At 33.8% G+C, this 27,204-nt stretch overlaps 6 protein-coding genes, 1 long non-coding RNA gene and 1 pseudogene across 7 annotated transcripts; 3 read left to right on the top strand and 5 right to left on the bottom strand.

The window, feature by feature from the left end:
- The first annotated feature begins 409 nt into the window (after nucleotides 1-409).
- On the top strand, nucleotides 410-1,357 carry LOC108812825 (probable histone H2A variant 3). The gene is made up of 2 exons (XM_018585192.2): nucleotides 410-589; nucleotides 880-1,357. Exons 1-2 carry the CDS (start codon nucleotides 482-484, stop codon nucleotides 1,174-1,176), a joined length of 405 nt encoding a protein of 134 aa, XP_018440694.1. The 5' UTR covers nucleotides 410-481; the 3' UTR covers nucleotides 1,177-1,357.
- A 13-nt stretch (nucleotides 1,358-1,370) lies between these two features.
- LOC108812822 (uncharacterized) lies at nucleotides 1,371-4,175 on the bottom strand. The gene is made up of 5 exons (XM_018585190.2): nucleotides 3,817-4,175; nucleotides 3,607-3,722; nucleotides 3,361-3,479; nucleotides 2,614-3,265; nucleotides 1,371-2,540 (listed from the first exon to the last, which is right to left on the bottom strand). Exons 1-5 carry the CDS (start codon nucleotides 3,973-3,975, stop codon nucleotides 1,547-1,549), a joined length of 2,040 nt encoding a protein of 679 aa, XP_018440692.1. The 5' UTR covers nucleotides 3,976-4,175; the 3' UTR covers nucleotides 1,371-1,546.
- Nucleotides 4,176-5,335: 1,160 nt separating this feature from the next.
- On the bottom strand, nucleotides 5,336-6,390 carry LOC130503500 (uncharacterized; annotated as a pseudogene).
- Nucleotides 6,391-7,597: 1,207 nt separating this feature from the next.
- Nucleotides 7,598-9,279, top strand: LOC108812823 (probable 2-oxoglutarate-dependent dioxygenase AOP1). Its single transcript, XM_018585191.2, has 3 exons — nucleotides 7,598-8,026; nucleotides 8,436-8,769; nucleotides 8,863-9,279. Exons 1-3 carry the CDS (start codon nucleotides 7,644-7,646, stop codon nucleotides 9,118-9,120), a joined length of 975 nt encoding a protein of 324 aa, XP_018440693.2. The 5' UTR covers nucleotides 7,598-7,643; the 3' UTR covers nucleotides 9,121-9,279.
- Nucleotides 9,280-11,001: 1,722 nt separating this feature from the next.
- LOC108806221 (probable 2-oxoglutarate-dependent dioxygenase AOP1) lies at nucleotides 11,002-12,776 on the top strand. Its single transcript, XM_018578272.2, has 3 exons — nucleotides 11,002-11,440; nucleotides 11,867-12,203; nucleotides 12,289-12,776. The coding sequence occupies exons 1-3, from the start codon at nucleotides 11,058-11,060 to the stop codon at nucleotides 12,544-12,546; spliced, it is 978 nt and encodes a 325-aa protein (XP_018433774.2). The 5' UTR covers nucleotides 11,002-11,057; the 3' UTR covers nucleotides 12,547-12,776.
- Nucleotides 12,777-15,498: 2,722 nt separating this feature from the next.
- Nucleotides 15,499-16,962, bottom strand: LOC130503499 (auxin-responsive protein IAA19-like). Its single transcript, XM_056998118.1, has 3 exons — nucleotides 16,462-16,962; nucleotides 15,903-15,996; nucleotides 15,499-15,804 (listed from the first exon to the last, which is right to left on the bottom strand). Exons 1-3 carry the CDS (start codon nucleotides 16,862-16,864, stop codon nucleotides 15,714-15,716), a joined length of 588 nt encoding a protein of 195 aa, XP_056854098.1. The 5' UTR covers nucleotides 16,865-16,962; the 3' UTR covers nucleotides 15,499-15,713.
- Nucleotides 16,963-21,530: 4,568 nt separating this feature from the next.
- LOC108809737 (uncharacterized) lies at nucleotides 21,531-22,259 on the bottom strand. Its single transcript, XR_001942888.2, has 2 exons — nucleotides 22,085-22,259; nucleotides 21,531-21,967 (listed from the first exon to the last, which is right to left on the bottom strand). It is a non-coding gene; the product is annotated as an uncharacterized LOC108809737 (long non-coding RNA).
- A 2,117-nt stretch (nucleotides 22,260-24,376) lies between these two features.
- On the bottom strand, nucleotides 24,377-24,937 carry LOC108810568 (uncharacterized). Its single transcript, XM_018582671.2, has one exon. The coding sequence runs from the start codon at nucleotides 24,743-24,745 to the stop codon at nucleotides 24,539-24,541; it is 207 nt and encodes a 68-aa protein (XP_018438173.1). The 5' UTR covers nucleotides 24,746-24,937; the 3' UTR covers nucleotides 24,377-24,538.
- Between the last annotated feature and the right edge of the window lie 2,267 nt (nucleotides 24,938-27,204).

The raw sequence follows: 27,204 nt of genomic DNA, 5'->3' as shown, positions 1-27,204 counted from the left end.
CAATATCTCTGTCGGGCAATATGATCGCTTTGAATGTGAATATTCGGTTACAGAGAACGTAGATATATCTCAACTTCAGGTTAAAGCCCACTCATCTTGAATATATAACACATATTACAGGAAGAGGAATCGCAACATCAGTGGAGAACGTGGAGGAGTCGAACAGATCGAGTAAAAAAGGAACTTTCGGGAAGCTGGAGCCGACAGAGAATGAGAAAGATGAAGCAGGAAACTCTAAAGATTAACGGGCCAAATGGAAAGCCCAGCAACAGACAAAACATGAATTGACCATATGATGTTCACGGGTCGAAAAAACATTAAAGCCCACTCGACGGGAGATAAATATTTAATGTGATGCCACGTGTCCCTTATACAGGAGTGAAACTCCCTCATTATAATATAGATTTTATCCGGTCCGGATCTCTCTCTCTATATCTCTTCGTGTAAGACACTGGTGTGACTGTTTTTTAAGGCGGGGAAAATGTCAGGAAAAGGAGCGAAAGGGCCGATAATGGGGAAATCAAGCGGTAACGACAAGGACAAAGACAAGAAGAAACCCACTACTCGCTCTTCTCGTGCTGGTCTTCAGGTCTCTCTCTCTCTCTCTTACTTCTCTTGGGATGTGTGAAACGTATAAGTCACGGATCTGCGAGACTCTCTGAATATTCTGATGTTGATTTATTATAATAGTCTAGAGATTGGAGTTGAGTTCATCCTCTGTTCTAGTTCCTGAGATTTTTCCCAGTAGATTTTGACGAACTGTCTAGAAGAAACGTTAGGCAATATTTAATAATACTGTTGAATCTTTATGTCACCATAGCATCAGCATCCTGACAAAAAAACACATGTTTCTATTTCTCTGTCCCTTTTGTTTTGCAGTTTCCAGTTGGGAGAGTCCACAGACTGCTGAAAGGAAGGTCAACCGCTCACGGACGCGTCGGCGCAACCGCGGCCGTTTACACAGCCGCTATTTTGGAGTATCTGACCGCGGAAGTCTTGGAGCTCGCTGGTAACGCGAGCAAGGATCTTAAAGTGAAGCGTATCACACCCAGGCATCTTCAGCTCGCTATTCGCGGTGACGAAGAGCTCGATACTCTCATCAAAGGAACTATCGCTGGTGGTGGTGTCATTCCTCACATTCACAAGTCCCTCATCAACAAATCCGGCCAAGAATAGCTCCTCTCTACCTCATCAACTCTGTCTCTTTTGGACCTCCTTTTTGTTAAATAGTGGTCTATGTTTTAAGATACTAGTGGAGATTGTCTGTTTGTTTGTTTGTTTAAGACTCAAGTGTGACTTGTTTCTCTCGTTTCTGATTAGTGTTTTGGTGTTTGATCATGTGGAAACAGCTGCATAAGATATGACCAATCTAAGAAGAGACTTGACTTTGATAACTATTAATGAAAAAACAACACAACAAGCTGTTATTATTACACATGAAGGAGAGCAAAACAATGAGGGAAGTCTTTTTATACACACACAAAAACAATATTTGATCACACAATAATAGAACAAATGCAATATTATGAAGACATAATACATTGGTCTAGAACTTGACAGCTCGTTTGATTGTTTGGAAAGATGACTTGATGAAGTTGTTCTTAACGAGATACTCGTTCTCATCGTCCTGACCTGAAACCACCACTGGCTTCTTCCTGACGAGGTCATTTCCCTTTTTCATTCTACCAAAGAAGAGTGAAGGTGATGATGGAATCCTTCTGAAAACTCTAGCACTCTCTGATCTCTTCACCACTTTATCTCTCCCGCTCTTCTCCGGTGTGTTCTTCAAATCAAAACTCGTTCTGCTTCTACGTGAGCTGCTGCTTTCACCTCTTGTTTCCACCACCTTCTTGGCCTCCTCAGCAGCCACATCTTCTTCTTCTTCTTCTTCTTCTTCGTTAACCTTTTCAAGTAGAGGGAACTTGTGGTCTAGTTTCTCTATCATCTCATCAATCTCTTTGCTTCTTTCAGCTTTACTGTTGTTTTCCAGTAAAACATGGAGCCACTTCTCAACGTTCCCTTTCCCTCTCTCTCTCCTGCTTTCCTCATCTTCCTCCTCACTCTCTGGTTCCTTGAATACAGGTAATGCTCTAAAGCTTCTGCTGCTTCTCTTCCCTTCTTCTAACTTAACAAGAGATCTCTCAGACACCTCTTGATTCTTCTCCTCCTCCTCTTCCACTTCCTTTATTTCCCCATGATGCTTCTGAGTTTTAGCCTCGGAATGTTCTTCTTCAAGGTATACTCTCAACTCCTTTTGTATTGACGTATCTTGACTTGTACCAGGAAGATACAAAGACAGCTTCTTATCTCTATCCTCCAGCAACAACAAGTCATCTTCATCCTTCATCAAGAGTCTTGTTCTTTTCCTTGCTTTCTCCACTTCAGGCCTCACTCGACTCTCCAGCTCCTCCCTTTCTTTAAACTTCTTGTGAAGCTCCTTCTCTGAACCATCACAAATCGCCTTCTGCGCCTCTAATCTCGCCATCAGTGCCCCACTGGCCGCCTGGTTCAACCTCACCTGCTCCTTATACACAACACTCCTACAAAAAAAAAACAAAAGTTAAAGAACACTGAAGCTAAAAACATATACAGAAGATCAAGAATCTCTCTTACTGGTGCATAGCATCACGGATCATCTTCTCGAGCGTGTTCCTATAAGAGCACTGAGCTTCCGCCACTCTCCTGCACTTCTCAGCTCTTCTCCTCCGCTTAACAAGCTCGCTCTCAAGCTCCTGAATACTAACCTGCTCTTCACCGTTCTTCCTCTTCAAATCATTCACTTCATCATCCAACTTCCTCATCTCCACTCTCACTACTTCCTCTCGTTGTCTCAGCGAGTCCCTAGCAGCAACAATGGCTTGATACGGAGTCTCCTTCTTCACCTTCCTCGCTGCAGGTGTCTGACGGTTGTGATCAAGCGATCTCAGCACCAACGAAGGGTCATAAGGCGAGACAGCAACAACTGCAGCCGAGGCGACACCGAACTTGTCTTTTGACTCGACGAAATGGTTTGGGAAACGATGGGAGTCGACTGTTTGAGAGCCGTTGAGCTCCTCGGTTTCGCCTTCCTTGAACAAGAAGGCAAACGCTCTCTTCTTGAAATCTGAGCTCGAAGCGGAGGAGGAGAAGATGGAGAGGAACTGGCTCACCGAGATGCCGACCTGGAGATCCCACCAGGGGACGAGGAACTCGAGTTTGTCCTTCTTGTTCTTGCGTGCTTGCCACTGCACTATCCTTAGGTTGCTTGCTACTGTTAAACCTCCTCCTACATTTAAAAAATTCAAAAATCTTTTTAATCAAATCAGAAACCCTAAAAGTGGAGAGAGAGAGATGAAACTTGAGGAGGATGTGTGTTGTTACTTGAGCAAGGGAACCAATGATCAAAACTCCAAGCGAGAGGAGAAGCTGAATCAGCGTGGAAGTAGACAACATTCCCATATGGATCTATCCGTATCACAGCTGGATCAAACCCAGCATTTCTACAAAATTACAATCATTTTTTTATTTATTTACAAATTTGGATACATATAAAATATATTTATACATATAAATGCTTCACTAGCCTATACTCAGGACCTGTTAATGTATGAATGAGTCATTCCTTACCCTAGATGATTGAGTTGTTTCCAGAGTAGACTTAAGAAGATTTTTGGTTTTGTAGTTGGTCTTGCTTTCGGATCTATTACAGGGAACATCTGATCTGCTTCTCTGCATCTTGACATCTTCAGGACAAACAATAGACACACACAAAAGTATGTAAGGATCAAACTTTTCGATCTTGGCTAATATATGATTTTTATCAGATTAATTAATTACCTCGTTCTGCTGAAGAATGTAGGGTGTGAAGGTGAAAGGAGGTCCGTTTCTGTACGGATAAGTATTGAAATCGCGACAGATCTTCGCGTAAGCTAAAGGGTAGCCTTGAGCTTCATCGATGACCATGTCTTCCTCCGTTATATCGTAATCTCCCAACATCTTTGGTCGTCCAAGAGAAGAGCAAGATCAACTGTTTTCTCTCTAGGTTTTGTGTAGACAAAGAAAAAAAAAAGGAAGCTTTTTTGGGAATGTGAGTTAGTTCTGTTTCGGGCAAGAAGAAGATGAACTCAAACAACGGTCGGATTTTAATTTCTGTCGTTAATTTCACGACGACCATATCTTATTTTTTTATTATAATTAAAATAGCTGTGGGAGACGAGAATTTAAAAAGTCGTGGCCACGTAAGCATGGGAACGGCTTGTGGGAGTGTAACGGCTACATGCCACCTTGGACACACGCTCCTCCTTCATATTTTCCACTTAAATGGAGTTAGGTTTCTTCTTGTGATATATATACAGTTTTTTTTTTGTTTCGAACTTTTAAAATTGTGAGATGAAAAAGGAGTATTGATTAGAGCAAGTCATACCGTCAAATATATGTACAAGATTTTCTAGGATTTTTAATGCCTAAAGCAAACTTGATTTTTGTGGTGAATGATTATATATTATGCAGATGATGACTGATTTTTTTTTGTTAACTAACCGTTGATGATTTTATCATTTAAACTTATCTTTTAACAAGATAAATTTATAACCGATATTTGTTTGATTATATGTTTTTTATAAAAAAAAAAACTATTTGTTTTGGTTGAGCACATACGATATAACTTTATTTTGAATATGATTTAATTTTTTTTTGTTAATTCAATGGTCACGAGAGTGTTTTAAAATAATCTGCTTGACACTCTTGTCCCATGTTGAGTATATTCGGCCGACATTGTATATTGAGCTTTTTAGTTGCCACATGTGATTTGATATTGAGTCATGTATAAGGTCCACTAAGAATGTTAACTAAGTAATGCCAGAGAAAAATTTCATATATATGTTTTGTTTGAGCTCTAGTACATGTTTTGTTTGATCTCTAGTGTATGAGAACTGGTATGTACGTCTGCAGAAGAGGAAACAAAATCTGTGATAAGGACATGACATTTCCGGAAAAAATTCTGCCAAATCATCATTCATCAATCATCTCCTTAAACATTCCAGCATGTAGGAAACATCCAAAAAGAGTTATTATAAGTGATACCATAATCCCAGATTACTTTCATAGTTTCAAACTTTTCTCTAGCAAAGCCCAGTCTTTGTAAGAAACAAATTAGCTTCCACCCTTCACCATTCCTGACATAAGCTCATTGACATCAAGACCACTTTTTCCTTGGTCCTTGAGAAGATCCACAACAACAGCTTCCTTGAGCTTTCCATGTTTCCCAAAATGTTTGGTCATGACATTTCCGAGATTCTCTTTAACTTCCTTAGATAGCTCATCATTTGCCTCTCCAAGAAAGTTTATGAAGCTGCAATACACTGGAGGAAAAGGAGGGAGACCTCCCTCATCCATCTCCTCAAGAAGCGACAGAGCCTTGTCCACTCTGTTTCTTTTACAAAAGCCATCTATAAGGACTGAGTAAGTGTATATATGTAGTAGGGGAAACAGTACCGTCTGACTTCATTTAATCAAACAAATACATCACCTCTGAATCAGGTGCATTGGACTCAAATAGAGTCTCAATCAGAGCATCGTACGCATCAATGTACTGCCACACTCGCGGGACCTTTATTAACACCTCAACCGTACCAAACTTAAAGTATAATCCCAACAGTGTGGTGTATACACTCTGTGTCGCATCATCAGAATTACCATCAAGATTCCTAGCCTCTTCTTCAAGGCAATGTAGAAAGGCCATGTAGGTGGAGTGGTTAGGTTGAAAGTTTCCACTTCTACCAGCCCCACTTTTAAAACGTAATCTTGGCAATCACGTCAACGCCCATGTCGAGAACTGAACAAACAAAGCGATCATCCACTCTATGTTCGTAATCAAGCAAGTCTTTCAAGTTTCTCCTCCTTTTGAAGTTTTCCATTATCCTTACAACGGGCTCACCCAGCCTCCGCACTGACCTCTCCCTTCTCGAAATACCAAACCTCTCAACAGTGGTCTCATATTCTGGGAGAATATTTTTATTTTTGTCAGAGAAAGGTGACGTCTTGTTATAGTAGTTGAGAATCTTGTGACGAATCTCTTCGCTACTGTGGGTGGAACCGACGACATGTTGTACACCAATCTCAGTTCCCAGCTTCCAGCGTTATATATCGAATCGACTCGCTGAATCAGACAGAATATCGGCTTAAAGCTAAACTAGGTTCGGTTGGGGTGTTCAAATGGGCCTTTTGGGCCGTTTAGGCCTGGCCTTTTTCTGTAAGTTGCAATGATGTGACATCGATCACGGGGGATACATAAAGAACACTCTCTCCATATATTTGGCCAAACTTGGTCTGTTGACTCTTGAGCTTGTAATAACAAAAATCTTACACTATTTGTTAAACAAATCGCACTTACAGAATTTCAACTTTCTCCATTATTATATAGTTACATTCACCTAACACACTGTTAGTTAGCTATATTTTAGCAGGACCCGTGATTCATCACATGTGAATTATAATGGGACTGCTGGACTGTACTCCATTGATTAGGTAGAACGTCAATTTTTCTTGCAATATAATAACCAAGCCATTATTAGCTTACTAAAACGCACATGGTCAGAATCTTTTTAATATATTTTACTAAGAAACTATAGATACACATCTATCTTATTAAAGTAGAAGTATTTTAAGCTTTTGTTTGGTAATAGGGATAGGAGTCTTTAAAAAAAATTAAATTTTGTTTGGTAACAAAGATAGTAGAGAATTTTGTCTTTTCCTTTTTTAAATGATAGATTTAAGTATTTAATGTCTTTTCCTTATTTAAATAATAGATTTCTTTAATAGAATGAATCTTAACCAAAATAAATTTCTTTATAGATTTTTTGTTAACATTAAATATTTTTCAATATTTATTAATAAAAATAATAGAAAAAAAATCACACATCAAAATCAATTTATATATCATATAAATAAAATATAATAAAATATAAAATATTTTATTTATAAAATGTTAGTATAACACTTTATAATATAAGTCCAATTAGTTATAAATATTATATTTTTATATGATACACTGTGATGTAATAGACGATCAAAATCACATAATATAATTATTTAAAGTAATAAATAAAATTTTTGTTTTAAAATTGTATCCTAACAATTATGTAATACATATTAATTTACACACACACACATATATATATATATATATATATTATCATTAGAACAAAGGAAAAAAATTGAAGTGAAAGCAAATATTTATACGGCCGCGGGTCAAACTATAGAAATAAACAACAATGGCGTAAGATTTTTTTTAACAAATTTATTTTAATTTCAAATATGTTTATATATTTTATTTATTTAAAAATTATTTTATTTTTTATTAATAGTGCTAAGATTTTAGAATTGGAAAAAATTATGACTCATCTCTATATTATTTTAATTAGGAATTTAAAATTTATATCAAAATATTTTTTAAAACTTTTAATTTTTATTATAACTACAAATATTAATTTTCAATCTAAATTTATGTTTAAATATTACAAATATATCATTTATAAATAAAAAACTAAAAACATAAAATAAATACCCGCCCGGTTGGGCGGGTTAAGATCTAGCTTTAATTAAGCCGACAGACCTTTAATAAAAAGAAGTAAACCAGTAAATTAAAGGAAGTACCAAAAGTACTGATGATGACTTCCAAAGCCCAATCTCCCCTTTCTCTCCCGGTCATTGACTTCTCTAGTGGAGATCTCAAACCAGAAACTCCCGAGTGGGACTCAGTGAGAGCTCAAGTCCGAGCAGCCCTTGAAGAGTACGGATGTTTCGAGGCCACGTTCGATGGAGCTTCCATGGAGCTAAGGAAAGCTATTTTCAAGGCCACGGAGGAGGCTTTTAATTTACCACTAGAGACGAAACTAAGCACAAAGTCAAACGAATTAATTTACAAAGGGTACTTGACGATTCCGACTATGCCTTTATACGAAGGTATGGGCTTCTACGGTGTAGATAGTCCTGAGGTTGTCGATGACTTGACTCACAAGCTTTGGCCTCAAGGCAACACCCCTTTCAGGTTCCCATCTTATACAGTTATGTTCATGTTAAGAAAAAAATTGGCCATGAATATTTGTAGTTCTTAGAATAGTATTTGGCTTTTTGTATTTGGCTAGTATTTGGTTAGTATAAATTATAGTATTTGGTTTTTGTTGTATTTTTAGTTTTTTGTTGTATCTAAAATTAAAAAAAAAATATCTATTTTCATAATAAAAATCAAAAAGCAATCTCTTAAAAGTACACTAAATAATACTTTCTAATTTTAAGTCCTTTATCAGAAATTAACATATTTCGCATGGAGATTTACATATTCATATTTTTGTATCCGTTTGTATTATATATGGTACTAGTTTTAGTAATTTAGCGATATCAATACAGAAGAATTCGATTACAAAGCACTAATTAATTAAGATTTGCGATAAATTCAGCAAGAATGTTCAGTCATTTGGAGAGAAGTTGATAGAACTAAATGTGAAGGTGAGGACAATGATCATGGAGAGTTTCGGGCTCGAGAAATACATCGAGGAACATCTTAACTCAGCAAAGAACCACCTTCAAATATTCAAATACAAAGGACTTGACGATAACACAGAGGAGACTCTAGGTTTCAAACCTCATATCGACAGACAATTCCTCAGCATACTTTGCCAGAACGATGTTGTAGATGGCTTGGAGATTGAAACCAAAGATGGTGAAGAGTGGATCAAAGCTAGGCCGTGTCAAGATACTTCTTTCCTTGTTATAGCCGGAGCTTCTCTTCATGTACTTAAAATTAACATTGCTTGAGTCTCAAGTTTCAATATTTAATATTCTTTAATTATGTGATTAACTTGTATATAATATGGATTTTTGCAGCTACTATTGAATGGTGGGGTGTTTCCTCCTCTTCACCGAGTGGTTATAACCGGAAAGAAAGATCGGTATGTGGCTTGCCTGTTCTCGCCTCCTAGACAAGGACTGATCATAAATGCGCCTGAGGAGATAGTAGACGATGAACATCCTCGTCTCTATAAACCTTTTGATTTTGAGGCTTACGTGAACTTCAGCAACAGGTCCAACACAAATACCAAGGGGAGAGATCTATCTAGTCTCAAGAGTTATTGTGCCCTTTAAACATTTATATGATGCCTTGCAATTAAAAAATATGTCTTGTTTGATCACTCTGCACTTGTTCATGATAGAACCGTATTTTATAAACTACGGATTACTGAATATTGTAAAGAATAAAAATGATAAAATTATATCAAAGAGTAAGAAAAGGATGATTCAACTGCAGAGGCGAAATATTATCTCTTTCCTTAACTCAAAATACGTCCCGTAGTGCGACGGTTCGATAACGTAATGAGTCCCAGGATACAACTGCAAACAATCTTCTGAATTTGCCTCACTCTATCAGAAGCCTGGCGAAACTAGTTTTGTGTTGTACTCTCAGACACAAGAAATAAAAAAAAATACTAACATGACTATTCAATATAGGAGAATGTGATTTCTCTTTTGGTATTTGCTATGTATTTCTTTCTATCATGCAAACAAGCCATTTATATAGAAAAATAATGAGAAGCACAAGTTTCATTTTCAACATAGAAATGAAACCTCCATGGTGCATTAATGTAGACTTTAATTTTTGTCAGTTAATATGTGAATTCATTTCACATTTTGACCAAAAAATTAAAGAGTATAATTATTATTATTTGACTCATTCAAACAAAATAATATACTTTAAATGGATTTCTTTTTTATATTTTATGAATATAAAAGATCACATATATTTGGTTTATAAGATTAAATTAATGAACATGACGTCCAACTAACAAATCAAAATCCAAATCCAAAAATCTAATGTGTATATTTGTAACTTTATACAAGTTTCTCAAATCACACACATTAGACTTCCATTTCTCATTCACACTAATTCTATTTTTAGCATATGAATACATTGCTAAAAAAATAGTTCCAACAGTTCATTCGATCGAGTTGGTCTTGTTGACTCGTTAGCTTCTAATAAATCTTAATTTGCATGAGCTCCATATAATTGAGTTTCTTTATTCATTACATCAGAAGAAGAAAGTTCAAAAAAAAAGGTTCAACATGGGCAATGTTCGTTTACTTAAGACATGAAATTTTCATGTTTTAAAAAGAAAATTTATCTCAACATGAATGTTCTGAGTTAATTTTTAATTTTTTCAGTTTGAGATAATTTAACATTGATGTTTAATAGAGACTAAAATTAATATGGTCCACCTTCTAGATATATAATATTAGAATTTCCGGTATGGCGTTATAAATCTTTCTTCTTTTTACCAATGTAAATCTAAACAAGTAGATGATCATATACTGTTTGCACTTATGTGTATATATATAGCTAAAATAACCAATAGTACATTATATCCTTATCATATGATCTATTTATAGCATATATCCCAAGTATTACATAGAAAGTAATTAAAAAAAGATTTTAAGAAACATTGACAAACCTTGAACCAATTGTCAAGGAATCAATGTGATATGAATTTGATCGATTTATAATTGAGTTGATTTCACTTATATATAAAATAGTAGTTTTATGAATTAATGATGATATCATCACCCTGAGGAAAAAAAATACCACTTACAGAAAATAGCATTATGTGTGTTTTGGAATTGATCCAATGTTAGAAACTAAGTTCTATATATTATATATCATAAATTGTAGGTTGTTGGATTTTATAGTTTTTAGTGCTAATTTTGATATTTTTTAGAAATGCCAGTATAGTTTTTTTTATTTCTCTTAGTTCAAGATGACCATGACTCCATGAGCTTGCTGATATGCATGCATATAGTGTTTCGATTTTTTAACCAATCTCGCACAGAGAATCTTTTTGTTTTTGTTTGCTTTTGTGTTCCAGATATATAATAGTGAAGAAACATGCAATAAATATGCTCTAAGACCAAAATCATGTGGACACATCGACTTTCTCCTCATATATAATAATTAGTAACCTACCGAGTCTTCAAAATATTCACAAACACAAACAACACTCTTAATTCTTTTTTTTTTTTAAACATAACTAATGACAATAAGTTCGAATACCCAATCTCACCTAACCCTTCCGGTCATCGACTTCTCGATTCCAAACCTCAAACCGGAAACTCAAGAGTGGGAATCGGTGAGAGCCCAAGTCCGAACAGCCCTAGAAGAGTACGGATGTTTCGAGGCCTTGCTCAACGGAGCTTCTGTGGAGCTACGGAAGGCACTGTTCGAGGCATCGGAAGAATTTTTCGATTTACCTCTGGAAACCAAACTGAGAATAAAGTCTGACGAACTCTACAAAGGATACGCTGGTCAGCATCCGACTCTACCTTTATACGAGGCTATTGGCTGTGACGCAGAGAATCCTCAAACTGTCGACGAATTAACCTACAAGCTTTGGCCTCAAGGCAACGTCACCTTCAGGTTCTCTTTCTTAACTATATGCCCTTGTTTTTCTTTTTATCTGTAATTACTCCTAATTGAATTTTGAGAAATTTCTTTGATATCTCTTTTTAGTTTATTTTCACAAAAAAAATATCTCTCGAAAAAGGAAAACGACCAAGAAGATTTTATTAAAGAGTAAAACATGTATTTATACATTTTGGATTAACTAATCTAAATTTAGGTTTTAGAATTAAGAGGTGGGTTTTGGGTATGGGTTTCAATATACCCTTATTTTTCTTTTTATCTGGAATTACTCCTAGTTGAATTTATGCCCAACAGAAAAATATACAAAATAGATGAAATAAATAATTAAACTCTAATACAAAATAGATGAAATATATTATACTTCTGTAAATTTTGTATCTCTATTTTTCTTTTTGGTATCATTTTTTCTCTTTCTTGCAGCAATAACGTTCAGTCATTCGCGGTGAATTTAATAGCACTAGACGTGAAGGTGAGGACGATGATCATGGAGAGTTTCGGTCTCGAGAAATACCTCGTCGAGGAGCACCTTAACTCAGCGAGGAAACGCTTTGGTCTCATCAAATATAGAGGGCTTGACGAGAACGAAGAGGAGCAGCCAGGCCTCAACCCTCATATCGATAGCCATGTCCTTACAATACTTTGTCAAAATGACGTAGTAGATGGCGTGGAGATCAGAGCCAAAGATGGTGAAGAGTGGATCAAAGCTAAGCCATCTCAAGACTCTTCTTTCCTCGTAATGGCCGGAGCTTCACTTCATGTAAGATTAAGCTTCCTTGAGTGTCAATCATGTAAAATCATCTTTTGATTATTCTATCAACATCATCATTATATGGGCTTTGTAGGTACTACTGAATGGTAGGGTGTTTCCTCCGTATCACCGTGTGGTAATAACCGGAAAGAAAGATCGGCACGTGGCTGGACTGTTCGTGCTTCCCAAAGAAGGACTGATGGTAAATACACTTGAGGAGATTGTTGATGATGAACATCCTCGTCTCTATAAGCCTTTTAATTATGATGCTTACTTTAAGTTCAACATCACCAATACGTCCGATACCCATAAGAGGGATTTATCTGCTCTCAAGGCTTACTGCTCTCTCTAAATCAGATTGATTCCCTGCAAATAAATAAAGCTATGCATATGTGTATGAGTGTATCATTTGATCACTAGCTAGCTATGTTTGTTTCGTTTACTTTTGAGGTGGTTTGTTATTATTCTTACTTTGTCTTGTTGGCTCTGGAGCTTGTAGTAAAACCTTGACTTACAGAAACCCCAAAATAATTGTTTCGATCGTGGAATCAGATAATAGACAGATTTAGATGTTGAAACTGATATGGCGATGTTTTTTTTTTAATGATATGGCGATGTTTTATTTTCAGATGTCTCGGTTTGACAATTGTGTTGGTGATTTTATCCTAATCACAATCTTCTGATTGTCAATATTACAATTTACTGATAATCAGTATTAGGAAAAGAATGTAGATTACGTGCTCTGTTTTTATAAGAAGAAAACAGAGTATTTACAGAAACTAAACTTTATTAATTTATTGTTGTATATACACACACGCTGTTTTACAAATATGTTTGATCTTTATATAGAGATCAAACATTGTGTTGAAGAGACATGACTCTTAGTTATAAAGACACAACTCTTAGTTGTAAAGACACAACTCTAGAAATGATAGATCATGACTCTTTGTTTAATAACTAACTAGATTTTGACCCGCGCTTTCAAAGCGCGGGTTTATATTTGGTGAAAATTTATATAATCACATTTATATAATCCGTCTTGTATATGCATTTATATAACCCGTCTCATATATGTGTTTTATATCCGGGTTTATATTCGGTTAAAACTATATTGTACATGTATTTTTAGGTTTTTAATTTTGAATTAGATATTTTAATATAAATCAATATAACAGTTTTATAGTTTTGATCGGTGTTTTGAAACCCGACTCGGACTTGCGGTTGAACGAATTACCGGTTTGTAACCCGGTATTTTTAATATTGTGATTTTTTCTAATGATAAGACAAATTCGGTGATCATAAGTTGGAAATTTGTTTAAAATATATTTATATTTTTCAAAATCGTTCTAAATGATAATGATTGTTGTCAAAATTAATAATTTTAGAATTAGAAAACCGGTGGTTAATAACAGTATCAAACATGGAAATAATCGATGCAGTATCAAACAAAGAAATAATCGCAGGCCGAAATTAAATTAGGAAACCAGTGATTAATGACAAATCAAAAAATAGTTAAGAAGAAATTAGCGTAGAATGTCCAGAATATCCTTAATGAATACAAAGGAAAGGTTCTTTGGTAGGGGTAAAAAGAGTAAAAATCCAAAACATGCTTGTACTTTAATAGTATAGATTTATGTAAATGTAACTAACTTATCTACTAATAATAGCAAACCTGATTAATTCCAAAGGTTGTGAACTTCATTTAAGTTGAAAGGTTATGTGTTTTCAACAATTAAAAGTTGTATTTTTTATTTTAAAATAACTGTTTATATTGAAAGAATGTGACAATTTATATTGAAAAGTTGTGATTCTTTATTTCAGAAAACACAACTTTTAAATTAAAATGATGTGACTCTTCAATTTTTTTTGAAAATTTATAAATAGCATGTGTTTAAACTAGACAGTAATTTACCAAGAAAGAAATTGATCTCTCGGGCTTGGCAAAGGAAGATTGAGAAAGAGTCTCATGTTCTTTTTTTGACATATATAAAAATCTCATGTTTTGCTTAGTGGGTTATCTCTAATTCTTTATCATTTTTTCAATATATTACTATGTTTAATATATGTTTAAATATATCTTTAAACATATAAAGATGGACTTTGGCTTCGGCTTTTATTCCACCGATCGTTTATAAGTACAAGTACACAACCTTTCTTCACAAATTTGGCCATTTATTATTATTTTTAATTTTGATCAAAAAAAAATATTATTTTAAATTTTTATGCATTTAATTCAAGTTTCTTTCCTTTATGTTCATCGTAAAATAATTTACTTTTTTGGACTAAATAAAAGAATTTACTTCATTCAACCTTGTAAGAAGAGTCACGAAAACTATTGTTGAACATGTACTAAGATATGTTCAATAGACATAAAAAAATATGCTGTGTTACCTGATTTGTATCTCAGTGCTACATTGACTTTAAAAAATTACTATTTAAAGATCCAATAAATGATATTAATTATTTTTTAAAAAGGTAAATCCTTAATTTGTCATCTTAATTAATTTTATTTAATCATTATGTTAGTTTAATATAATAATTATTGATTCTTATAAGTATTCTTCAAAAAAATTAAAGCAATAGTATATATGAAAATGGTCATGGTAACATAAGTTAACATACATTTATATGATAAAATTTATTTGATGTTATTTTTCATAAAACAGAGCATATAAATAAATATATTAAAATAGTAGACTTTTAAATCAGTTCTAAACAATTTTTATAAAAAAAATATTATTTAAATATATAACTTATTTGATTTTATAAAATAAATTCTCCTGCGATATCGTACGGATTCCTTACTTAGTGTAAATAACAATATGACGAGATTTTGATTATATTTCTAACAAATTGAACCCTTCAATTTCCAAATATGCAACCACATGCATCTATTTTACTATTGGTATAACTGTGACTTCAATATAAAGGCGCTAAAACCATCTCAAAGCTCTTCTAAAGTGCCATGATTGCTAGACATTTACTCCACTTATTCAATGTGAAAAGCATTGCACCACAACGAATCCAAAAGTATTACAGTAATGTAATCAGATGGACTAATCAGTTTGGGCCCCAACAAAAAGTAGCACTGTGAGGGGGATGGGCTGAATTTGTGATGTTTGTGGTTTGCAATGCACATGGCATTACCAACTCACAAAATACACAGGTAGGTCATATTTGTAACGTACTATATGGGTTCGTTTCATGACTTTTTTTTTATAAATCTGAGTAACTTATGGAAACGGAAGCGTAACATAGGCTTTACAACATAGTATATACTATATATGGATCAAAATAACAGTGAGTTTAAACAAAGTAATGTCTTAATTAACAATAATCAAGAAACAAGTATTGTGTATAGAGCTGTCCTTCTGAAGATAATTATGCAAACCATAACTTGAAATTGTCTTACAGGATAGTACTGTATAACATGAGTTGGGAAAATGTTCTAAATTATCTTGGTCAAGTTAAAGGTTAAATTAATTAACCAGTCCCTTGAATCTTATTCAAGCCGTCATATTACTCGTCTACTCCTCTAGGCTGCAGCCCAAATCCGGTAGCGTCGGATCTTTTCATAATCCTCAACCTCTTGCATGACTCTATGAACATTCTGCAAAATCAAAATATCCAAACCCATATGAATTTGAGCTGTGAAATATATTAAATTTTAGTGAGATATAATCTAAAGTCAAAAAAATGTGAACATACACCCAAGGTACATCTCCCGCAAGCATCCAGTCTCCATCTTTGTCTTCGTATATGGTAACGTATTCGCAGTTATCACCATCCTTCAAGGCCACTCCTGCACATATGCATATGTAAATATAAATTGTGTGTTTATTATATTGTGATAATTAGAGAAGTCCAATTTACTGGTGTATAATATCTTGTTTTAAAACTATTACTTCTAAAATAATAAATAATTTAAAAGTTAAGTGAAGGGTAAATCTCTAGCTGTTAAGACTAAATCAGGTCATCAAAAGCTTCAACTCAAAATTTTCTAGCTAGGATTAAACTTAAACCACCTAAATCTGATATTCACATCATGAGTAAGAAGAGATCACAACACTCTTATTAAGTCTAAAACATGCATAAACATACCTAGTTATAAACATTCCAACATGTGTTCCTTCTTAATATATAATTTCTTGCATTACGTATAAAAACACTTTAGTTCTTAATTTAACACTCAGACAGTCGATTAGTTTTTTTTTTCATATGACCTGACCACTCTACAAGTCGAATAGGAGAGAATAAATTTACTAACCAATGCCATGGAAGAGCTTGTCAAGAGCAAATGCTAAATCATCATAACCTTGGCTTGAACCAAGATCCATCTTCCTCAAGTAAGGTATACCATCCATGCTCACTTTCACATACCCTAACCCCACTTTCGTTGTGGAAACTTCCTTGCAGCTGTTTTTCCTCCGGTAAGAGCAAACCGGCGGCCACCCAACTACCTGAGTTTTCCCAGCCGGCATATCATTAACCTTCTCCACGTCAACACCAGATGAAACAGTGCCACTTTCACATTGTTCACTATTACTTCCAGAAGAAGTCATTATCATCTCCATGAAACCTCTCTTCTTCATAATCTTCTCCGTCAAATCTCTCCCCGGGAGTCCCAGTCTCAGCTCCGTTATCTCAAGCTCGAGTCCATCTTTCTCCATTTCTTAACTTTTTTATTATTTTGACACACACTTCTCCGTTATTTTGACACACACTACCGCGTAGTGCTTTATACTCGTTGCTTCCTTGGTCCACACGATAAAACGGATGAAAAACAAATAAGAGAGTGGCACATATAAAGTCGTTTGATATCTAAAATCTTCTTACTCAATTTGTGTGGGGAGACAAATTGGGGGCAAAGACAGATCAACTGAAGATGCGGTGGTCGGTCACATGAGCGACATAAGTTTGGTGCTGTTTTTTTTTAAGTTTCTACAAAATCAATAAAGACCGGCATTACAATGTAGTTAAGGGAACAGATCCCACGGTTGTGAAGTTTTCTTACGATTTTCTCTGACCGTTGGATTACGGGAATCCGAATCTTATTACTTCTCCTAACATCCCATGTGTGTTCTTGTTGTAAAGATTCTTGTTCTAACTAGTAAATCACAACTACAGCAGACCTTTTCGCTTTTTAAAAACTAGGTTAGCTATTTTATAATCGAAATAAAATATAAAGTTAAGTCTATTTGTTCACATTTCTAATAAGAGTATATGCATATTTACCGTTTTGGGATATGTTCGTTATCTCTCCTTCTCCATACTTTTTCAACTGGCATTTAGCTTAATTATAAGATACTTCAGCAATGATTTTGATTGGTCACCACGAAAAAAAAAGAGGATACACCAAATATAGTAGGAGATTAGTTTTGTACTGGACTAAAGTAAAAATTGAATCTAGTTACTATTAATTTGGCATGTTTTTATATATTGGTGCAGGTCCAAATATCTAACACATTCATATTGTAAACACATTAATTTGGTCTGATTTCCTTTTTAAATTAGTTTGGTTTATATTTGATTCGACTTTGGGATATTTTTGATCAAATTTTGAATCAGCTTTACTTGTAGTCGATCTTATTATATTTTTTATTTGTAAAGATCAGATCAATTCAACTAACAAATGTTTAAAACATCTATTGTAAATCAAATAAGTCTGCATATAAAAAAATCATATAAACATTATAAGAAGATAACCATATGTAAGTCATGGTTCTTCATGCAATACACACGCATTTCCAAAGTTAGTCGCAAACCAATGATTTTGAGGGGAGTAAACTAGCTAGTTTCGAATGAGTTCAAACTCATCAGCTAGACCCGAGTTGTTGGATTGTTGCTAACTATCTTTCGCTCAACATCCCAATCCAACACATGAAGTAATGATGGGGTAAGAGATATATATAAATGTATGGACACGAGCATAGAAGAGAAGATCGACCGTGTGTATGTGTGTGGGTTCATTGTTGTCTACAGACTTTGATTGATGATAAACAGCAACAGCCACAGGTTGGGCCACGTGAAATTGTATGAAAATACCATCACATAAAGAGAGTGATAAGTCTATATCCCCACATTTCTAGTTTATTTTAAATGGTTCCTGCGGTGAGTAAAAAGATGATACTATTTGGTAGCACTACGATTTATTAAAACTAGCATTGGATATCCAAGTTTTTTTTTACTTTTTTTCATAAAAGGCAAAAGGTTTAGTTTCTACACTGAAATTAACAACACTAAAACGTTTCGTTCAAAAAGAAACAAACATTACATTTCTAACCGATCTAGCTAATAAGTGTACTTATATAGTCATTAACTCATTATCATAATAGTCACAGTGATTCAACCGTATGTAAAGCTTTGATTTGCCCATACTGCACAATGTTTGTGTATTTTGTTTCGTCGACAGCCATGCTTTATTTTTTTACTTCAAAGGTCTATAAACTCCACCACTTGCAGTTTGGAACTATGACATTCAACTTGGAAATTTCAGGCAGTCTAATTGGTTTTAAGTGGATTGACCCATCTATCTTATATACTAGTGAATATTAGTTCCAACTTCCGATGTGGGACACTTTGTGTCTAATACGCCCCCTCGAGATGATGGCTCTTTGAGCGTCAATCTCGGAATTTATGGGCAAAGATCGATGGGCCAGCTTTGGGCACGGATCGATGTGGATCGGGTTGGACTTTGTGGATCGTGGGCTCTGATACCATGTTAAGCTGGATGAACTTCACACTTAAAATCAATTGGTGATAAGTGGATTGACCCATCTATCTTATATACTAGCGAATATTAGTTCTGTTAAGCTTGACATATTATATGTTTGATAGGAAAAAAGAAGTATATTATTAAAAATTCTTGTGCTTCTACTCGAGTTTTGATTGGAAAACTTTCATAGCGATTGTGACATGTCTCACGTTTCTTATACGTTGACGTTATCCACGATCAAATGTTATCTTGCTTATGTTTTGGGCTACTTATTAAAATATAACAAGTCTCAAGAATCAAAACTCATAATTATGTTATAAATCCCTTATACACAAACAAAAACAAGGGAGGTATAATTTTGATTAAACGGACGACCAAATATAAAGTATATTACAAGTATGTTCCCACGTTGATAAGCAGCCAAAACTAAATAATGTAACCAAAGTTTCTTATTAATAAATCTTATATTCATTAAAAACGCAAATATTGTTTATTGTTATTATTGTCAGAATTTTTAATATTTAATTTTAAAGCAAATATATTTGTACAGTCAGAAACAAGAGAATATTTGGTTGGGAAGCATGCAAGGAGATTAAAAACCAATATTTACCATAGTAAATTCTGGTAATATTTTAAGTATGGTGGCAGAACAAAATCATATCGACTTAGAAATAGCAAAGGCATATTTTTAATAGCAAAGACGTATTTATATATTATTTTCAAGAAAAAATAGAATTAAAATGTATAATTACGTATAGAGAATTTTGAAGAAAACATACTGTATATCATTCTTTTTTTTGACGTCACTGTATATCATTCTCACTATCTCACTAAGAAGTAAAAACATTAAGGGGGGTGAGATTTTGGAGTTTTTAATTTTGGTGGAATTGAGTGGGGTTTGAAGTTATTTGAGTGATTTTAGTAAAACTTAAAAAATAAAAAATGAAATCTATAGGTGTTTTGGGAAGATATTTCTATTCAAAGTAGTTTCAGTGATTTGAGATGATAATATTATTTTGTCAATATACGTTTTGATTATGGATCTATTTATCAATTCATTCATTTTTACCACACATGTTTTCTAATTATACATTCACTACTAAAACAACTATCAAGAGGCTGTGGAAAAAGAAAAGAAGACGTGTAACTAAGAAGTCATACTCTAGAGGTCAATCGGTGGTGCTACATTGGAGGTGATTCAAAAAAAGCGAGCAGGAAAACCTGATGTTCCTTATGCAGCCAGAGAAGCTGCTGATCAGTAGAGAAACTTGATGCTATCATTGTCTTTTTGTATTGAGAAAAATACAAGAAGCTGTCCCATATATGCTGCAAAATACAGGAAGTCCTCCGGTGGAATCTACTGTTCTTGAATAACATATGTTACTCTGAACAGATCAATGAATACCATATCTAAACTAGGCCAGAACGCAGCAATATCATCACCATGACAAATACTTCTAGAATCAACAAAGATCATTCCAAAACAGTATTTATGGTTAGAAGAAATCTACACACCACATCACTGTACATGTGCCATGAACATGAGGTAAAATAACTCTCTGGTGGTCTTGAGAGAGAACCGTATGCGAGAATCATTCCTGATAGAACAATGAGCTCCACCAAACCAGGAAACAACATATATGAATCCATCTCAAACTCAGGTAGAAGATCAAGCATAACCACATCAGTGGATCACATAGCCAATGAAACATAAACCAAAGAGTTCCAAACATAGAACTTTGCTTTACCACTGTAATGAGCCATACGGCTTAGCACTAGTCTTGATCAATGTTAAATTAGGCATCGAACATCGGAAATTACTCTGGCATGGACAATCATAATCAAATCGAGGTGACAAAGAACCAAAAGGATCATCATGAACCTTCGGTGAGGAAATCTTCAACGAAAACAATGTAGCTGTACGAGACTTGAAGTTGCTATTCAGTTCCACCATTGATATGGATTCAGTGCTCAAAACAGAAAGAAATAAGCAAAGTATCCCACAGGATACATGAATTGCAAAACAAGAACATTACAATCATCTTCGTCCACTCATGCTATTATTTCTTACATCTTCTTCCACTACTCTTGATCGCCATAACTCAGTTTTCTTCTTCACGTAATTGAGAAAAAAGTACGACACAATTTTTCAGAATTTATTGTTTTATTTATTTTTGGATATCTTCGAATAACATCTGTGGAGGTGTTATTCTATGGTAGATATTTTTAACGGAAAATAAATCCCAAATCTCTTAAAATTTCAATCATAATTTTTTAAAAAAATATTGTTTAGAGTTGAATAACAGGAAATTTGATATAAGTTTTACAAATGATTAATTGAATAACAGTGGATTACAAGTGAGTTTGAATGACTTTGCACAAATCCTAAATTCAATAATACTTGATTTGAAAAGAGTTCTTAAAATCATTGATTGAATAACATGAGATTTTAACAAAATCTCTAAATCTCTTGAAATTCTTATTCCACTGCACCCCCTAAGAGTTTTCTATTCTTCTAGAAAATTATAAAAATTAATGATTAGTCAATAAACATTGTCCGACAAATTGGCAACATGCTATAAAAGCAAAGCACGAGTGTTTGACGGACGCATTAGTCTCTGTAATCGAGCAAATATTTATTTAACTCAAATATGTATTGCTAAGATATGCTCGAAAATTTCCTTGCATAGTAGTAGTATCTTACAAAGGCTTATTAAAACAGAAAATTTTGAACGGCATATACAGAAAATGTGTTTAAAGTATTCGCCAGACCAAAACTGGGGGCTGAGGCTTGGCTGGGCTTTCGATTCGCTAGCTTATTAACCCAAGTTGGTTCTGCCGACACATGACCCATTTCTGTGGTTAAAGTTTTGATTTTGATTACTACATAACTGTTTTAGTCTATAGCAGAAAACCATATATAACACACGCTAACTTGACGTAATAGTCTATAGCAGAAAATAAGATCTAAAGTACTCTTGATCTTCATCGAATCCGATATGAAGAAACGCAGTTCCTGATTTAAAAAGTTTATCGACCCATTCCATCGTCGAGTAAACTAAAGCAGGAAAAAAGAAAGATATACACATCAAAGACTTTGTATACACAACAAACAAATTGAATGGTTAGTTTAAATTGACGCTTACAACTTTAGCGGCTAAAACTTGTTACTCACCTCGCCGTTTATTAGAAGTTTCCCACCAGATTTTAGACACACTGAATAGTAGAAACACCGCCATCAATACAAAATACAAGAGCTTGTTAGCCATTAGTTAGTTGAAGATATGTACTATAGAAACCGTAAAGACTTGATGTAAATAGAAGTAAAGACAGGAGTTGATTTATATAGACTTAATTTTGTGCAAGATAAGAGTTGATTTATTTATACATCTTCATTGGTTACATCATTTGATTTTGACTATTTCAAAACTAATTTTCTCTTTACACTTGCCCGCCAAGACACGGTAGAAAGACTTATACTTTTCTTCTTTTGTGCAAAGACTTGCTCATCTCCCACGTTAGAAAAGTATTTCCACTTTTTCTGTGCATTCGACCCAACTTCACTTATTTTTCTTTTCTCGGTCCAATAGCGTTTAAGAGATAGAAACCGATATACATAACAAGTAGATGAATCAAAAACTTTAAAACTTCTCTTCTATCAACACATTGAACTTTGTCTCAGTTTATCTGTCAATTTCATTTGAATATAAGCTACTTAGAATATTTATCATTCAACAAAACCAAGAACAGGTTCTATCGAGTATCAAAACTTTGCCGTATGTGGAAAATACGAGCTCTATTCAAGATGAAACACTTTTTATGATACGTTTTCTTTGGATGAGTGACAATGGCAAAGAGCTTCACCTATAGACACATGGATACCACATTACAAGAAAAATATGTTTTAGGTTGACATATCCGTTTTAGATAGCGTTCGTATATTTGGAAACCAATATGAGTAATCTTTGATATAGTGGTTCAGTAAAGACGATTAATATTTTTTTTTGGTTATCCTCAATTTACAGTGTCGGGCTTGATCCGATTATCCTTTAAAGTTGCTCCTTAGTACGTTGATATACCAAGACATAAGTTTCATGTTTTGGAGGAGTAGATAAATGGTTCTATTGGAACAATAATTTGACACTTTTTATGGATAATTTGATATATTTAAAAAAAAAAGAACGACAACATCTTATTCAGAAAAAGAACACTCCATCAACAGTATGCAATTGTTTCGCTTGAAATAAAATATTGGAGGAAATCAAATTTCAAAGAAGAAGAGGATGATCATGATGATCCTCCAGATAGACCCATTAAAGCATACTCTTGGATATTTCAAATCCTAACTTGTCAAACCAATGTTTCATTGAATTTTCATGGCACAACTAGTAGATTAGAATAGAGTCTTAAAGATCAAATGGGTTTTGAATCATTCAAAATATATGGTTGCATTAGAAGCATCTCAGTTTTACATTTTGAGATCGAAAGATTGCTCTGGACATCGTATGTGAGAGTTATGCAAATTCCCTCGATCCAGATCAAGACCAACTGCTCAAATTTAGTAGATATGATTACAATTCGGTAGATTGGTTAGTCTTCATTTCAGTGATAGATATATTTAGTCTGTTGTGGGATACTTTTGGGAGTATGAAATTGATCAATATATGCAGGATCTGAAATGTTCGTGTAGATTCATTAGTAAAAAAAGATAGGATCCGAAATGTTGAATTTTTCTATGTAAACCTGATATGGTGGGAGCGAATTTCTCTTCGGAATGATCTATTTATCGACAAAAAGTTGGTTTAAATACATGGAACAGTTGACAAAAAGGAGCCTGAGTGAAAATATATAATAATTTCTTTTTTTCTTGGTAGTAAATAAAATGAATTATACCGGGAAAAAAATAAATTAATGAATAAACATAAGTATATAACGTAAAATCAGAAATGCAGATCATTATATAAAGACTAGAGACAGTACACACTTTCAACGGATTAGGCCGGAAAGAGACGAAGATAGAGCCCAAAAAATGCAACCGATTCCTTAAAAATGTGTTGGGTTTCTCTTTTCCTCGTTTTCTAAAGGATCACAAGAAACTGTTCAATAGCTTTTTATTAGCAATATGTTTTATTTGAATTCAGATGTTGACACAACAATGTCACTGGCACTAAACCATCATGCTAAAATTATTCAATAGTTAACACTCTTTTCTTCCATCATTTCAACAATAAAAATTGCTCACAAATTTTAAACGTTAGAAATTTTGATATGACTAGTAATTAAGTAGGATGAAAAAGAATATTAGATGCGTTATATGGGTAAATCAGTTCGAATATCTTAGCTATGTCATATCTGAATTCATGATCATTACATTTGAGAATCAATGAATTTTGGATATGTATTTTAGTATATAGACAGCTGTGAATGTAAAATACGTTTTCAACAAAATTTAACCATCATTTTAAAATATGTAAATTCTGAGATATATTCGTTCACAAATTACAGATGAAAACCATTTATTTTTAAACATTTTCCCTTTATTAAGCCTACTGTAAAAACCAGGCCAGTATGAACAACGAAACTAAAATCTGGGGAAGGAGAGTTAAAAATAAACATGGAAAAAAATATATCAACGGTACGTTTTAAGAACAGAGCCGCAAAAGCTGCAGACGATGGCTCTCCAAGATCTGCAATAAAAAGGTATTAGACAAAACCTCGTCAAAGTCGTCATGTCAGCGACTTTTGCACCACGACCGCACCGGGAACACGTTCCTGCCGCCGGTTTGCTTGCTTTAATCTTCCTCTTCTGGTCCACCAAGAAACAGAAACACACCATTCTCGTTCCTTCTTCAAAGGCAGTGCAAATAGTAATCTTGTGATCCCACAGGATTGTGATTAACTAGATCGGTCCCAAAAGATGTTGTTGTTGGTGTTTCTTGAAGTTAGGTTGGAAATGTACAAGACGACGTGATAATGCCTTAGTGATGCACACGTATTTGGCCTAGTTAATACTAGTAGTTAAGAATTTGCTTCGGGACATCATATTTATAGAGAATATGACATCTAGAATAAGTTTTTGACGTGCGTACGCACGTACAACCCCCAACCTCTAACTGAATTCTTCATTTTATTACAATGTTTTATTCAAATTCATTTAATTCCTATTTTCAAGGAGAAATGAATTCAATGTACTGTACAGTGTGCATATCATATTCATTTCAATATACAGTTGCCACGTTCGGAATTAAAGGAGTTACATACGTCATGGATTAATAGTTTGTTCTTATCGGGAATATGGGTCATGAGAAACTGAGAATGATCCCTTTCTCTACCTTTAATTTTCGATTTTCTTGATCTTAGACGTAAAGATGGGCCTAAAACATAATCAAACTCGCATTCTTTGAAAGTCTGTATAATTGGGCTTATAGTAAGCCCGAATGTCGTCGACATTTTTCAATTTTGTCCGTTTTCACTTTTTAAGGATTTTTTGTTTTTTTCCTGGCGACAGCTCTGACTTTTGCAATAAGAAGAAAATAAAGGAAAAGAGTTTTTAAGGATTTCACTCAAACTGTAATTGTATTACTCAAACTTTGATTGTATAGTTGTGAATGGTTACATCATTCAAAGTCAAACTGATTGAACATAAAAATAAAAAAAAAGAAGATATAGCAAAATGTAGGCTTTAAATGGTAATCAAGGGAACCAAGACAAACATTATATTCCTTAACAATCTTTAAAAATATTATCATTTATGAAGAATAGTCTTTCTTATTCTTTTTTTATAGAAAATTGTAAAACAAGTTTGTTCCAATTTTTGATAAAGAATCACTATTTCTCATCATTTCCAAAATTTTATTTTTAATCATTATCTTTTTTTCTATTCCTAATATTTCTATGATGATTATCAATAATTATATGTCATTTTATTGTTCGGTCTGCCTGTTCTACATTATAATTATTGCGAGTCTTAACTGTGTACTTATGCACACGATTATTCAACTCAGATTGGTCACTTGTCTTTAACTAGTGGATAATTTTGACATAAAGCAAGAAAGTGTTAGGTAATAAATTACATACATAGATGATAGATAAGTGACTAAACAAACAAAGTTGAGACTAGAGTTACAAGTCAACGACGTGTTAGGTCGCTACCAACTAATCGGGTTGCTCTAATTCGTAAACTATTCTCTCTAAGAGTATTTAGATTCTTTTAGTGCTGATTTTTTTTTAGTTTTGACGAATTTTTTTATCATAGTTTTGACGTGTTAGGTGGCCACCAACCAACTAATCGGGTTGATCTACATATTAATTTTCTTTAGTTTCCCATGCTCCGGAGTAGATTTATTCCCGATTTCAAATTCATAGTTCCTTCTTTTCTTGGAGCATAATTTTTTGTTATAGCAAATATCTTAGTGGAAAAATGCATGAATCTTAAATATCACATTGAACCAATAGAAAGGTCCATGAAAAATGATGCGATCTGATATATAGCAGAGTCAGTCTTAAGCTTGAAAAAGCCATAAACTAAAGAGAAAAATGAGCCATTATGAATTATTGAAAAACGTTAAAACAAAAGAAAATTTGCAGATTCATTGTTTGACCTTATAATATAAAGAGATAAACAGCTGTATTTTAGCACTAGGTTAAAAAGATATTTAGAAATTAAGGATCAGACTGCAGATTCATTGTTTGCCTATTTTAATATCACATATTGCTTGCTGACGATATAAGTACGTAAGCTTCCCATAGTGGTCACTGATCCATGTGATGTTAACAGTACGTACAAAGGTCCTTACCACAATCCACCATTTTGTTCGACAACATTCACGTACTTTTTAAGAAAAACTTGCGTAATCATTTCATGAATTTGTTGCATCTTTCGGTGAAGTCGGATAGTATATTTCTTGTATATATAATCATTTGATGAAAATTATAGAATCAGACTAGATAAAACATCGAATAGAATTTGGATTTAATAGCCTCGGATCTTCGAGACATAACTGCTGTTGTTTTTAACAACGTTTAGTGTTTTGGGTCGTCCAAAACTCAATAGCTATCTCCTCTAATTTCATATACATAGGTCCAAAAATTCAGAAAAAAACTTCTATTTTTAAAAGCGAAAATTAAAATGAAGGAAAAGGATCGTTTATGGATAGTGACGCATATTTGGGAAACTATTGGCATTTTTGTATGTTTGGAAAGGAAAATAGTGTAGCAAGTGCCTGTTACGAATGGTGGTGTAGCAAGTAGGAATGTGAACTCTAGACTTTCGTGTTTTAATATTTCAAAAAGCAT

The sequence above is a fragment of the Raphanus sativus genome, unplaced genomic scaffold (genome assembly GCF_000801105.2).
Source record: "Raphanus sativus cultivar WK10039 unplaced genomic scaffold, ASM80110v3 Scaffold0984, whole genome shotgun sequence".
Classification (NCBI taxonomy): Eukaryota; Viridiplantae; Streptophyta; class Magnoliopsida; order Brassicales; family Brassicaceae; genus Raphanus; species Raphanus sativus.
This window is presented reverse-complemented; position numbering and strand designations above follow the sequence as displayed.